Here is a 14,090-nt window from a genome sequence, read left to right as displayed (position 1 = left end):
GTGGCAAGCAGTTGGTGTACTTTATTTAATATTTAAATGACTATAAGACACTGGTATTGTCATTCCAATTATGAGACATGAGAAACCCATAAAAACTTCAGGAAAAAAGGGGATCAGAGGGCAGTTTGTTCCACTCACATTGCTAGAAAATGGTAGACAACAGCTCCAAATCCCAGCTTCCAGTTGGTCCCTGCCGTAACCCACTCCTTTCCATCCAACTTCATCCAAACAATTCTGAGAGAGACAGTCCTTTAGTGCCCCCTTCCTGGGACACCCTTGTCACTTGCCAAGTGTAAGATAGATATATGGTGAACTTTCAAGGTACAAAAATGGGGCATCTGGGATAGTTTTATGCTCGCTAAAAGAATCACATGTGAATCATGGCTGCCAATACTTGTTAAAAGGAGAAACCATCACCGTTACGACAGAATTAGAAACAGTCACTGCAACAGAAGTTTTTAAAAATTATATTTAATACAAGTGAATAGATTAGAAGATCTGAAACGTTATAAAGCAATATACACAATGAATAAATAATTTGCACAGGAGAGTCATGTCTACATCACGTAACACTGTCTAGTATGGGGATACTTAAAAGTAAATCCAGTGATAATGGAGAAAGTCCATAAAAATGCTAACCTGTCTTCCCTTGTATGAAATTGTTCAAGTATAAAAATCCAATACAGTGTAAAATAGTATTCAATTTAGTTTAAGAATAAAAATTGCAAGTATTGCAGTTTCAGAAGAAAAAACGTAAAGCAGCATTTAGAAACTACATAAACTACGTCAGAATAGTGTTAAAGTAACGAATTACCGATAAATAAGACCTATGCGAGCAGAAATCAGAGAAGGAAGCATGGACCTAGCAATGTAGCTTGTTTAAAAAAAAAAAAAAATCTTGACTAAAATAAACTAAGATGTGTTAATGTAAGAGTACTCTCTTATACAGTGCACATATGAATTTAAATAAATCCAAGTCAACATCTTCAGTTGAATAGGTTAATATTTAATATGCTACATCTAGACCTACTAAATAATTTATGCCATGAGATGAATACATAATTTTACAGTGTCACATCTAAAGTTCCTTTCTTTAGAGTGCAGCATAGTAAAACTTAAAAATAAATATCTTAAATAGCATTACTATTAAGGCACAGTATAAACCACATTATCATTAACCGTTGAAGAATTGTAATCTCAATAACCTTGTTGTCTCAGGTACTGTATTCACTAATAAATAGTTTTAAATAGGACTCTGAAATAGATACTAAAAAGTGTAAAATTATTTAAAAAGGGGGGAAAAAAATAAATGTCCTTAAGACAGCTCTTAAGGGTTTAGCGTCTGCGAACTTCGCCTGCCTCTATTCCTAAGCCCCGAGTCGACACGATAAATAGAAAGAGAAGGCTGTTGTAGTAAAAGTCTGATCCTGTTTAGCGATCAGAACTGCTGACACCAGCAGATACAAGTTTCCCAAAATTGAAACAGGATGGGGAGAGGGATTAGGATGTGACAAGCTCATCAAACAAGCACAAGTGATGTGTTCTTTCCAGAACCGTGTGTTACTGATGGTGCAGCGACTGCGCGCATTAGGTCCACATCACTTGCCCGGGTGCCACTCATCTGCGGACAGACGAGAGAAGAGCTTTGGTGCCCGTCCACCACTCTACCCACCGCCACGCTCCTGGGTTGATTGTTCGATGCCCATTTGTGAGATAGCATACACACCACCTTCTTCCTCGAAAAAGTTCTATCGGCCAGTAGTGACCGCTAAAAATGACAATCAGTGCTTTCGCCGTTTGGTTTGTTTTTAAAAAAAAAAAAGAAAAAAAAGAAAAAAAAATCTGCTTTTAAAATGCAATTCAAGCTACATATTGCTCACTCTGTATTCCCTGGTTCAACTAGATTCAAATAGCATTTTCTAACTTGTAAAAGGCAGTTTGCTTCCCTGATACTATAAAAAAGAGCAAAAAATAAAAATCCCCTTACAAAAGTGAAGTTCCACCGGTGCTCCTGCCGTCCTTCCGCGGTAGCCTTTCAGTGACTCAGGCTCTTTGGGATTGATTTCCAAAAACTGCGCCCATGCCCCTCCTTCTCTCTTACCTAGAACACTACCTGGAGTATAAAAAAAAATAATCGTAACAACTCGGCTTCACAATAGCATCTTTCTTTTTTTTTTTTTTTTTTTTTTCTTTTCTTTTGTGTTTTTTTGTTTTTAAAGCTGTTAAGTCAATGTTAACTCGGAATAGCTACGAAAAGTCGGAAAACCGGGAGGGAAGGAGGGAACACTCGGCTGGATCGACGGCCGGCCTACTGCATGCGGTCGGTCTGCAGCTGCTGCGGCTGGTACTGGCCGAAGGCGGCGGCGGCCGCGGCGGCGGCGGCGGCGGCGGCGGCGCCGGGGGCCGCGGCGGCGATGGGCTGCTGGACCGCGTAGCCGTAGCCGCCGGCCGTCACGTAGCCCGCGGCCGCCGGCGAGGCCGCGTAGGGGTACTGGTCGTAGGCGGCGGCCGCGGCGGCGGCGGCGGCGGCGGCCGAGTACTGCGCGTAGGCGGCGCCGGTGTAGTCGATGTAGGGCGTGGTGGAGGCCGCGGCCGCCGTGGGCTGCACGTGCGGGATGACCACGCCGGGCTGCACGAAGGCCTGCGGGTAGACGTAGTGGGCGGGAATCCTGCGGAGAAACGGGAGACGAAGTCAGGCGGCGGTCGCCCCCCGCCTGCGGCCTTCGTTGTTGAGAGATGAGACAGACTCAAATTTAGTGGTTATTATGAGTATAGGGTTGCCATAATATCGACTTTCGGGGTCCCTCCAGAGCATCCCGGCAGGAGCCAAGGTCGTGGGACACCCGCCACGAGTTCGGCAGCACATCAGGAGGACCCTCTCTGCAAGAATTCTCGCTTATGCTTACTTCAGTAGCACTGATCCACCAAAGTTCCGAAACCGAATCAAGCACCGTCAGGACTGTGCACAGCTGAGATTTAACGACGCCTTTGATTAAGGCCTTTTAGAAAATTTTGTAAGGAGTTCATACCAAAAAAAAAAAAAAAAAAAAAAAAAAAAAAGTTAGCAAATATGAAAGTTCATCGCTATGAATGTAGGACTTCAAAAAGGTAATCGGTGATGGCTCAGTTGCAGGCGGGAGATGGCCAGTTTGTTAAAACTAGATTGCAACAAAATCCGTTTGTTTATTATCATGGCAACCCTACTTGAAATTGCTATGCAGACTCAGCACACATTAATCTCTCTGCAACCTCAGTCACCCTTATTAAAAATGATAATTAAAAAAAAAAAAAGAAGCAGGCGACAAAATAAAAACAGGAGTTTAAAAGTTCACAAGTGTGGTAAACACAGCAGAATCACACGTCTCAAACGCACGTAGTGCAGCTCACTCTGTCACAAGAGGCTGTTGTGGGAAGCTACAAAAATGCTATTAACATTCATGGCAGTGATTCCCAAGGGGATGTGCAGCACACTTTCTTTCTGTCTTTCTTTAATTTTTCCATAAAATCCATAAGGACACAACGGTCAATCAAACCTGTTTGACTATCAGGCAACTGAGGGTCAGGCAGCTTGTTTATCTCTATGCAAGACAGACAGAAGGGGTTTTGGGGAAATGAGGAGGGTGAGGGAAAAGGAAGGGGAAAACAGCTAAATATTTCTAAAATTAACAGAAAACTTAACAGGTGCACACTACACAGAACATTTTTTTCAGTACACTGGCTAACTGATTTCGTCCTCCAAGTCAATGTTAAGAGATTTATTGGCATGTCCATTTTACATCTGCCCTATTAGTAAATATTTTACAAAAATCTATTATACAATTACGTATTATCCTGCAAAAGTTCAAGAATGTGAAACAAAGTCAAGTACCTCTTAAAATTTTACATTCACAGATCACATACAAGACACACTCCACTGACCTTACTTAAAAGTTAATTTGAAAAATAAATCATAAGCAGTATTTTAAAACATCCAATGCATCTCAGGCTCTCTCGTGATTGATTACTGCCCATCTGTAAAACACTACCTCAAATATAATTTATTTTCATCTTTCTTTAAAACAATTCTCTAGCAAAACCCTAAAACATGACACTAGAATGCTACCTGGAGTCAACAAACCCAACTTACAAGAAGTGTGAACTCAAGTAGCAATCTTCAAAACTTTAAAGAACTCAAAACAAAAATTCACAGTTGGGATTTTTCAAAAACACAAGACTTTGCTTTGAGTGGTAGTAAAAGCACTCATTAACAAACACCCATGGAAAGGGTGAATTCATCACAGAGGCTAGTGAACTTTGACCCCAGTGATAAAAATACGGTCAATTTTACTAGAGTTGTAGATCTTTCCCAGTGCCCAGAGAAAGGACGTCATCAGTGTTTCTGAGGACACTGAGAGATGTTCTAACTGCTTGTCAGAAACCCGGCGTGTGGATCATGCACACACGCAGGACTTTGCTGCAGATCAGGTGACTGGCTCACTCTGGGCAACAGGTGTGGCTTTATGAAACACTGTCCCTGGAGCCGCCCCGTCCACAATGTGCAGACGCGGCTGAGAGAGTCTCCTCTCAATGCCAGTTTACACGTGGTGATGGACAGCAGGGGCTGCAGCTGGGCTATTTTTGATCCTGTCATGCGACAGGGTTTCCAGCGGGTAAAATGTCTTTATAAGGCCAAAGTAAAACATCTATCAGCTGCAAAGGCCAGCCAGCACAGACCTCACTGATATCCAGGCATTCACCCACTGTATTCCCAAAGTTCCAAGGACAACATAGTGGTTACTAGGTTCCTATCTTTGAATAAAGAAGTAAAAGTGTGTATGTGTGTGTGTGTGTCTTTGGAGAACACACTGAAACACAGGAAGAGGCTTATAAGACTCTTGTCTCTGCATTAACTTTTTATTAAGAAATAGTTCTGGCTTGAAAAAGCCACCTGATGAGAGTACAGCTTTTGCAGGAAGACCAGACTCCTACATGAAGTCTGGCAGGGGTGAGCAGGGCATCTGGAGGGCAAATGGGAACATGGAGCCCTTGAAGGCTTAAGGAAGAGGAGACCCCAGAAGCCCATGGAGAACCTGCCATTTCCAGTTCCCAAGGAAGGCAGAATGGCACCAACGGTACGCTGGCATTTCTGCATCAATTCCTGCCTCAGCAGTTTTTTAACAATCTGCACAATTCACAATTCACTTCCAATTCACTGGAAGTCTCCCTCCTTCATTTCTTCCTTCCTTTCCTGGGAATTGAACTCAGGGGTGCCTTACCACTGGGCAACATCCCCAGCTCTTTTTATATTTTTTTTATTTTGAGACAGTCTTGCTCAGTTGTTTAGGGCCTCGATAAATTGCTGAGGATTGCCTTGAAATTTGGGATCCTCCTGCCTTAGCCTCTCAAGCTGCTGGGGTTACAGACATATGCACTGTGCCTGGTGCTCCGCTATATCACTATCAACGTTCCTTCCTTCAGTTAACTCTGGTACATACAAACCTAGCACTTCCAAAAGCACGAGAGCAAAGCAGACACTCTGGGTAATTTTCAAAGAAAATTTACGACATTTCCTTTTTTCCCCCATCTCTTCAGGCCTCTCTGATGTCTCTCTCCGACTTTGAAGCAACATCCGGGCTTCCTTTTCCAATTTACTGCACAAACTACTGACCAAGACTGCATCTGATTCACTTGCTGTAAGGAATCCACAGCCCCTAATGTCATACCTAAGTGCACATTTTTTTGTAAACCTTGGTATTTTAGGCCTTTTATGCATCTGGCTCCAAAATACCTTACTAGTACTTCTTTCTCCTTTTCTTTGAACACAGGTCAGCTGGACTCCTTAAGGGTTCCTGGATATGCAGAGATTCCTTTGCCTGTGCCATCCATCCCTCACCTGGGATGTCCATCCCCACTGCACAGCTACCTGTTGTGATCCAGGTCTCATCTACGCCAGCTTCAGCACCCCCTTGGTAGGAGACTTTGGAAATTTGCTCTACCTTCTAGTCTCAGCTGTTTTGCATGTGAAATGGACTAACATTTTCAACCCTGAGTCGCTGCATATTAAATAAAACTCCACGGGTAGGACCTACTATGGGGAGTACAGGAGCTGCTCAGTAAAGCAATTCCCTAGCCTCGTCATCCTCTGACATCCAGGCCTACCTGTACATCCCTCAAGAACACCTCCTGCGTCCCACAGACCTGATCTCTCTCCCTAATCCCAAGCCACACGGACGTCCCTTCCCAGTGCTGATCAGCTGTCTTACTAGATCTGAGAATGAAGTTGTGTCTTTTTTGGCTGTAACTTGACACTAGAAAAGAACACAGCTTTTGAAGTCAGGCAGACCACGACTCTGAATCCGGAATCAGATTCCAGCATTTACCAGTCCTGGGATCAGGGGAAAGTCAATTCAACTCTACATCTTAGGGTTTTTTCACATGGAAAAAATATTAACAGTGCCTTTTACAAATACTTATTGTGAGAAATAAATGATGTAATTTATGTAAATCCTTTATCATTTCCATGCAGGTGAGCAAATGCTTGGTCAAACTTACAGTCTGCCCTGCCCCTTTTAGTGGACAGGATAAATACCTAGAACAGACAGGGTACCACACCTTGCATAAAACTTAGCACTTAAATGTGTACTGAGTAAATACTGCAGTGTAAATTCAACCTGATCTAAACTAGCCCAGAAGTTTCTATTCACAGATCAGTGGTCTCTCCTCTCCAAGGTTTCTACAAAAAAAATGCTTCTTTCCAACACAAACTATACGTGATTTTTCAGCAAATCCCTGTTTCTCTATATCTGACCACTCTGTTAACATCAGAAATTCCTTCAGGCTAATGTTTTGTCTTTAAAGACTCAGAGTCACCTCGGGTCATTTAAGGACCACATTAAAAAAAGAAGAAAGAAAAAGTCACTAGAATTTCAAACAAGTCAAGTAAAATAAAAAATTCTCAAGCTTCTTTCCAGGCCTAAAATAAGAACATGTGGCATTCAAATAGAATTTAGGATGACCAGGTGTGATTTGTTGGGTACAGACTCAGAATTAGAGCAGTTCTGAGAACCTCTTAAAAAAGAGAGAAAGTTCACTTGGTCCACCTGGAACGCTATCTATGTCTAAGAATTTCAAGTTCAAACAATTTATGCACATAGTGATAATCACCATCCTTTATAAAGACAGTTAACATTAGAAGAGATGAAAAACAAAAGGTTACTATCAAAACATGCTTGGTTTAAAATTTCCATAACACATTTTACCCTGGTAGTTCTTATTTCCCTGGTGTGACCTTCTTTCTTAAGGATCTGTAACAACTATGATGACCAGGCTGAATATAGAAACCTGACCCTCAGGACCTTCCATACAGTCTGGTTTCCATGCACTGGGCTTTTATTTATGTTCCCTCCATCCTCTAGGACTAGGGGGGTACAGTCTTCAAACACACCCAGTTTTCGTTTAACCTGTCCGGCACATGCCCTGGGTGAGCCTGGGACAAGCCTACCCCCCACCCTGACCCACCCAGCACCTCCAACCTGTTTCTTATTTTCTTGCTCCTCTGAATTCTTTCTGTATTTGAAATAATACCAAGTCATTTAGCAATCTGTAATTCTTGATTGGCTTGTGTTCTCTTTGTTTCTCAAATAGTACACTTTTTTTTTTTTCATTTTGCACAGTGAACAGATAAATATACGCTAATACTTGTTGATGGATTTGGTTTTATCACTGTTTCAAGACTATTAGGGTAAGATCATGACTTAGGCTCACCATCACTTCTTCAGACCATATTTCTCTTTCCAATCTCAACTTTAAATAGTCTAGACCAATGAAGAACTCACAGAGATGGTCAGACCCACAATTTGTTATCAATATCCAAGTTGGCTTGGATGGTTTTGATCCATAGTTGTGTGTATGAGGGCCCTTTCTAATCATAGTGGACAAAAGACTCTTCTAATAGCTAAAAAAAAAAGTTGGAGTTGGCAATAAAGTGAACCTCTAATGTGTTAAAGAGAAGGTAATAAGGTGCTCATGGAAAATAAAACTTGACTCTCGAGTCAAATTACTATGATTACTATGATTTGGCCTATTTTCAGAGACACAGATAGCGGACATCTATCTGTAATAGACAGATTCCATCCTTCCAGGCTACATATGTAGGTGTTGAGGTCCTAAAGCTAAAGAAGAAATTAGTGCTGAGGATAAAACACTCTTTGAACAACTAGAATATTTAAAAGGAAGTTTTAAAAAATCTCTGGCATTAGAGTTACAGAAATATTGACCTGGTAGAATATAGCCCAAACAGACTCCAGTGTCCAGGATAAATTTAAGCAGTGACCTCCCACCAGATCATGTCTAAGTGGAAGTGACTTGGGGGCCTCAGGACAGGAAAGCTGGTAATGACAGAACCCAGAGACAACACAAATATGAGCAGGCTATTCACCTGTTAGGTCTGAAAGATGGAGGTTAGTGCTAGGCTACTGAAAACAAAACTAAAATCAAAAATTTAAGAAACCCCCCAAACTGGCTAGTGTTAATGAAATCTGATGACAGTTGTTGAAACTTTAATCTAGAAAGCCTAGAAGTAGATATATGTAGCAAAAGAAAGAAGCCCGTTCCCAGGAAACTTCCCATAGAACAGAAACTTAGGACATGCAAGCAATGAATTTGTAATCTTACAGAGAGAAATCACACAATTTAGCACTCACTACAAAAATATGGTTAAATGGAAGTCACAGGCTAGAGCTTAAAGCAGGGGAAAAAAAGGCCCTTTGCTTCTCATGGCAAAGTGAGAAGTCAAACCCTCAACACCACCACCAAAACCAAACCGCAAAGAGCCCCTTCCCAGAGGAGAAGAAAACACTTTCACTACAGCTCTTTTCAATTAAGTAAAAAGCACACAGTTTAGCTATCAACACCACTTCATTACTGTAATAAATAAAATAAAGCACACGGAGGGCTATTGACTATTGTGAAAAATAAAAACAACAACACCAACATCCATGCATCGTTAATCACCATCTGAGCTTGTGTGTCTGAGTCTACTGGTTACAGAGTTTAATTCCAAACAGAACTATTCCACCTCTTATCATGGTATCCTTCTCATCAGTTAGCTTAACTGTATACGAGCCCTGTCAGGTTAGAAAGAGATAAATAAAATTGAGTCAAGTTGAACAGCAGTCACGGTGACGGGACACAATCGTCTTGTGCACAAGTCATACCTGGAAGTTTTGTTTTGTTTTGCTAATCATAAGCTTAACATTTGTCTGGTTTGAAGTCTGCATACTTGGTCAGATAACTTGACTCATCTAAAAATATTTGTAGCATCAGCATTAAAAATACACAAACATATGTAAATATGTATAACCAGGAATATTTTGTGACACGTTGAACTTGTCTGCTTATCCTAAAAAGGCAGGTGATCAAATGACAGGCATATTGAAATTTCAGAGGGCCTGATGAATGGACTTACCCGAAAGGTCTTTGTATGAGGGCTGGATGGAGCTGCTGTACACCAAAGGCAAAACCTAGCAACAAAACATAACACATTCTCTATTCGTGCATGACTGAGCATTTACTATCACTACATATAAAACGCAATCACAACTTTTGACTAAAAAGGGTAACTGTTCTTTGGTAACACTTGAAAGAATAGTATATGTGAATGTTTTTTAAAAAGTTGGTTTTATCAATGCTGATCCAAAATAAAGGTTTTAGTAGATGGAAAAAGGGAACATTTTTTAAAATCTGCAAAGTTTAGTTGACACTGAATAAGATCTTAGAAATTTAGACCAGAGAAAAATGCTTATCAAGTAAAACTAAGAACAACAGGATCTGACAATGAAGTTACATCTAACAGTATTCCTGCAGTTCTGAATGACAGTCTACAAAAAGTCTTTGCAATATGGGACCATTCTGGAATTCTCTGGACAATGCTTTGGAAGATTATGGGTTTTACAGCTTATAATATTAAAAATTCATGGAAACAAACTCCCCGTTCCTTCTTTTCTGGATAGTTCATACACACACAATGTTTGGACAAGTACATATTTTTAAAAGCCCACGGATATTTGTACATGTTCTTGACAATCTAGTTTCCTATTAAAATCCACTTGGATGGAAGCATCAACCTCTTTCCCAAATTTCAGATAGAAATGAGTGAAGAGTAGGCAAAAAATTTAATCTAAGTTGCTTGCCCAAGGAAATGACTAATGTGCTCAATAATCAACTCTCAATTATTTGTGCTCATGCAAAGGACAATGTGGTAAATAATCCAAAAGGTCATATTTCCACACAGGTGAAATGTTGCATGCACTCTTTTAGCAATTCACAGCTACACAACTTTGAGTGAACGATTTCTCACCTCTAAGAAACTATTTCTCATCTCATTTAAAAAATCTGGAACATGGGTAGGTGAACTCTATATTCTTTAATTGCAGGTATTCTGAGATTTTAGGTTAAAACTTTGCGTCCAGATATCACCCCCCACCCCGACACTTCTCTAGGCCATGTTTCCTGCAGGCTGTCTGCTCTGAGCACCGTGCAACTGGTGATAAAAGGAAAGAACATTAATCAGGGAGCACACTTGCTGCAGTTGGCAAATGTGGCCCATATCATACACATGACTCACATTTTTAGCTACAGGTGGCTAGCTAAAAATTGGAAAATTGAGTGCTGACTACAAATGTATACCAGAAAGTAATGAGATGAATCAATCTAACTCTTGTGTCTGTCCAAACTACCCAGACCCCACCACCTCCTTTTAAAGCACACAGGTACATTTCAAATCCTAAAAGGAGTAAAACTCTCATTTATCTTTAATGTCTTGGTAGAGTAACCAGCCATAGTTCAAGTTTACCAAACACATCTACGGATTCTCGGGAGCCCACATCTTCTGGATCAGGGAATTCTACCCCTAAGTGGGGGGCTCTGCCTGGGAGGGGGAGGCAGGCCTTTCTCACCTGGTTGCATGATCCTCGGCTTTGCTCCCAAGTATGCCAGATTCACATTGGCCTTCCTGCCGTCAATGATGGGGTTGGGATCTTTGCAGGCCCTTTCAGCAGCAGCCCGGTCAGCCATGGTGACCTTAGCAACACACACACACACACAGACATACATACAAAGCTCTAAATTAACCCCTGAAGAAGCCAAGAATCGCGGCGGAGAAGTCACTCACAATAAACTGACATCCAACTTTTTCTTTGGGTTGGGGGTAGATGGGGGGAGTGAGGCTGGACATTACTCCTTGATCTTCCGTTTATAAAAGGAAGGAAGGAAGGAAGCAAGCAAACAAGGAAGGAACCGTCCACCTCCACGCTAAGTCCTCAGGGTGCTAGCCGGGCCTAGCAGAGATTTGGAAGCCTGAATTCTTAAAACTCCTCTAGATTCCTCCCTCCCCGTGCGCTGCCCTCTCCCTCACCGATCGCCCCCCCACCCCCGCGCCCAGGGCCCCACCGGACCTCCGAGGCACCGATCGCTTTAAAAAAAGGTCCAACCTCGCATCTGCCCCAGGCCACTAACCACCCGCAAACACTCCCTCCCCAACGACAATAGCTATTGTCCTACTCTGGGGGCTCCCAGCTCTCCGGCAGCTGAATTTGCACGTTTAAATCTCCAGGAAGCTTAATGTGCTGTTTCAGTTCGGCCAAGAGCCATGGGATTATCTCTCTCTCTCTTTTTTTTTTTTTTTTTTTTTTTTTTTAAAAAAGAACCTACCTTTGCAATTAAAAAGGTGGGGGTGTGACAGGAGGGGAAGAGCCTCAGCCCTCATGGGGCGTCCTCTCCCTATCCCAGCCCGAACGCCAGGAGACACAACGCATTTTACAAAGCAACAGCGCGCTTTATCGGCGGGCCTTCAGGAGGGGAAGGCAATCGTGCCGGGCTACCGCCCCTCCCGCCCGGCCCTCCGCACCCCAAATCCAGCGGTCGTTACACTCCTGCCCCTGGCCCCCAGACACAGCATCAAGTGGGGTCCTCTCGGTACCCGGCGGGCCAGGCGCCGGCCCTCCCTCCCCCAGCTCGGCTCCGCCGCGCGCAAAGTTTCTGTTCAGCGGGGAGCGAAGGGGCAGCGCAGCTCGAAACGGCCGGGCGCCCTGCACGGTCGCGCAGAGCCTCACTCCCAGCTCCGGCCCCGGACCAGCGCCACTCCGACCCTCCCCTCCTCCACCGTCCTCGATCTCCCCGCCGGGGTCTTCGTCGTCCGCCCCCCCATCCGGGCAACTTACAAATCCATAGCCCCGGGACTTGCCCGTCTGCCGGTCGGTGATGACCACCGCCTCCTCGATCTCGCCGAAGACCTCGAAGTACTTGCGCAGGCTGGCGTCGGTGGTGTGGTAGGGCAGCCCCCCGACGAAGATCTTGGTGTACGTGGTGTCCTTCTGGGTCGTGTGCATCTTCGCGCCCGCCCCGCGGCTCGGGCTTGGGCTCCGGCTGCGGCTGCGGCTCGGGCAGCGGCTGCGCCTCCTCCTCCGGCTCCGCGTCTCCCGCACCCTTTCGCGGCCGCCGGGGGCCCAGGGGGAGCGCGGGGGCGAGGGCGGCGGCGCGGCGGGGGCGAGCGGCCGGGGGCGGCCGAGGGCGCTGGGCGCGCGGCTTCCGAAGTCGCCAGCAGCCCCGGAGACTTGACTTGGCTCTCTCCTCCCGCCCCCCCTGCCGGTCGCGGTACAGATTCTCCGGATCGTCTGGGTTGGGAGCTGGTGCTACAGAACGTGCAAGCGGTTTCCACTCACCCGCGGGGAGGTAAAAAATGCAGAGGGTGGTCCTCGCGCCGAGCAGAGGGTGCGCTGAGAGGTAGATTTTTCTTTCTTGAGAATTAAGTGTCGTGGGCGGGGCGTGGGTCGGGTCGCGGGGAGCGCGTCCGAGCGCCGAGGTGGGAGCGGGGGGCGCGGCGGCGGCCCGGGTCGGGGGCTCCGCGCGGCTCCGACTCGGGCTGTCCCTCCCGCCGCGGAAGCTGGAAGACCAGTGCGGAGGACGGCTCTCCACCTCTCTGCTCCCTTCCCCCGCCGCCCGGGGGTCGACGCCCGGCTGGGGAGGGGGCGGGCCGGACGCCTGCGATTGGCCGGGACAGCACCTGGGGCGCCCGGCGCCGCCGCCCCCCAGCTGTTGGGAACAGCTGCTTCTCTCCCCGCGCGGCGCCGCGCTGGGTCGCCGCGCCTGGGCTCTGTAGCTGGCGCTGGGTTAGGGCTGGAAACGGCTGGAGACGGCCTTGCCCCTGGCGTCGCCTGCTCCAGCCCGTCACAGTCCTAGGGACCCCGCGCGGCTCCAGCCAGGACCCACACGCGGAGACTGCGTCCAAGCGGGGAGCTGCGTTGCTTTCCAAAGCCGACGACGCGAGCTCTCTGCGCTAGGCCCCTGTGACAGGGCGGGCGTGCTGGACTGGAACTGGGGGTCCCGAGGCCTGGGGGCAGTTAGAAGAGAGGCAGCCCCCTCCCAGGCACCTGGGACCAAGGAGCTCTGCCAGCTGTACGGGAGCTGGATACTCTGCGGCCTGGAGAGTAAGAGGGTCCCCTGCTTTCCTTGGCCCCAAAGAGCTGCTGCTGAGGAGAACCAGAGGTAGAGCCAAAAGGGTGGGGGGTGGGAAGAAAAAGAAAGAACGATTTCTAGCACTTGGGTGTGTTTGGTAGAAAGAGTACCTTTTATTGCTCACAGCCCAGCCCGATGTAGATGCCTGTGCCCGTCAGGCACCGTCTACTATTTTAGAGGACCATAAATTAGTACTTTAGCCCCAATCACCACATTTGTGTCTTCCCCCTAACTTCGTTATTTAGATAGATCGGGACAGTCAGTCATCATAAATTCCTTGTTCCCCCCTCTAGGCAAAGGATCGATTTCCTTCTATTTGAATGACAAAGCTGTTTAGTGAGTTGACCCTATCTGTTTTGTCTGGATGTAATTGTAAAAGGTATAATTTGTAAAATCAACTTGTTACATAACCACTCATTTCTACCAGCAAATCTGAAAGCACTTGTAGAACACTGTACTCCCCATATATATTGATTGATTTTTGCAATGAGACAGATTTTTGCAACTTCTTTTAATCAAAATTACATTCATCGAGGCCTTAACATCAGTCATGTTTGAGGTTTGGGCAAAAAGAGTTAATAGGAGCAGAACACCTCACC

The 14,090-nt window shown here is 45.4% G+C and overlaps 1 protein-coding gene across 2 annotated transcripts; it reads right to left on the bottom strand.

The window, feature by feature from the left end:
• Nucleotides 1-451: 451 nt before the first annotated feature.
• Nucleotides 452-13,087, bottom strand: RBM24 (RNA binding motif protein 24). Of its 2 annotated transcripts, XR_013765036.1 has the most exons (5): nt 12,198-13,087; nt 10,935-11,058; nt 9,446-9,500; nt 1,988-2,669; nt 452-1,621 (listed from the first exon to the last, which is right to left on the bottom strand). XR_013765036.1 is itself a non-coding variant. In XM_079147085.1 (4 exons), the coding sequence occupies exons 1-4, from the start codon at nt 12,363-12,365 to the stop codon at nt 2,309-2,311; spliced, it is 708 nt and encodes a 235-aa protein (XP_079003211.1). In that variant the 5' UTR covers nt 12,366-13,087; the 3' UTR covers nt 452-2,308. The 2 variants fall into 2 exon arrangements, 1 of the variants encoding a protein (XP_079003211.1); XM_079147085.1 differs by having other exon boundaries at nt 452-2,669.
• Between the last annotated feature and the right edge of the window lie 1,003 nt (nt 13,088-14,090).

The sequence above is a fragment of the Sciurus vulgaris genome, assembly GCF_902686455.1.
Source record: "Sciurus vulgaris genome assembly, chromosome: 7".
In the NCBI taxonomy this organism is placed as follows: domain Eukaryota; kingdom Metazoa; phylum Chordata; class Mammalia; order Rodentia; family Sciuridae; genus Sciurus; species Sciurus vulgaris.
The sequence above is the reverse complement of the archived record's forward strand: the minus strand, read 5'-3'. Positions and strand labels throughout refer to the sequence as shown.

Excerpts from the sequence above, each read along its gene's own strand:
- RBM24 (XM_079147085.1), bottom strand. The coding sequence starts at position 12,365 with ATGCACACGACCCAGAAGGACACCACGTACACCAAGATCTTCGTCGGG. Across the intron at positions 9,501-10,934 it reads GCCGAGGATCATGCAACCAG|GTTTTGCCTTTGGTGTACAG; the intron begins GTGAGAAAGGCC and ends TTTTGTTGCTAG. Across the intron at positions 2,670-9,445 it reads CTCATACAAAGACCTTTCGG|GATTCCCGCCCACTACGTCT; the intron begins GTAAGTCCATTC and ends GTTTCTCCGCAG.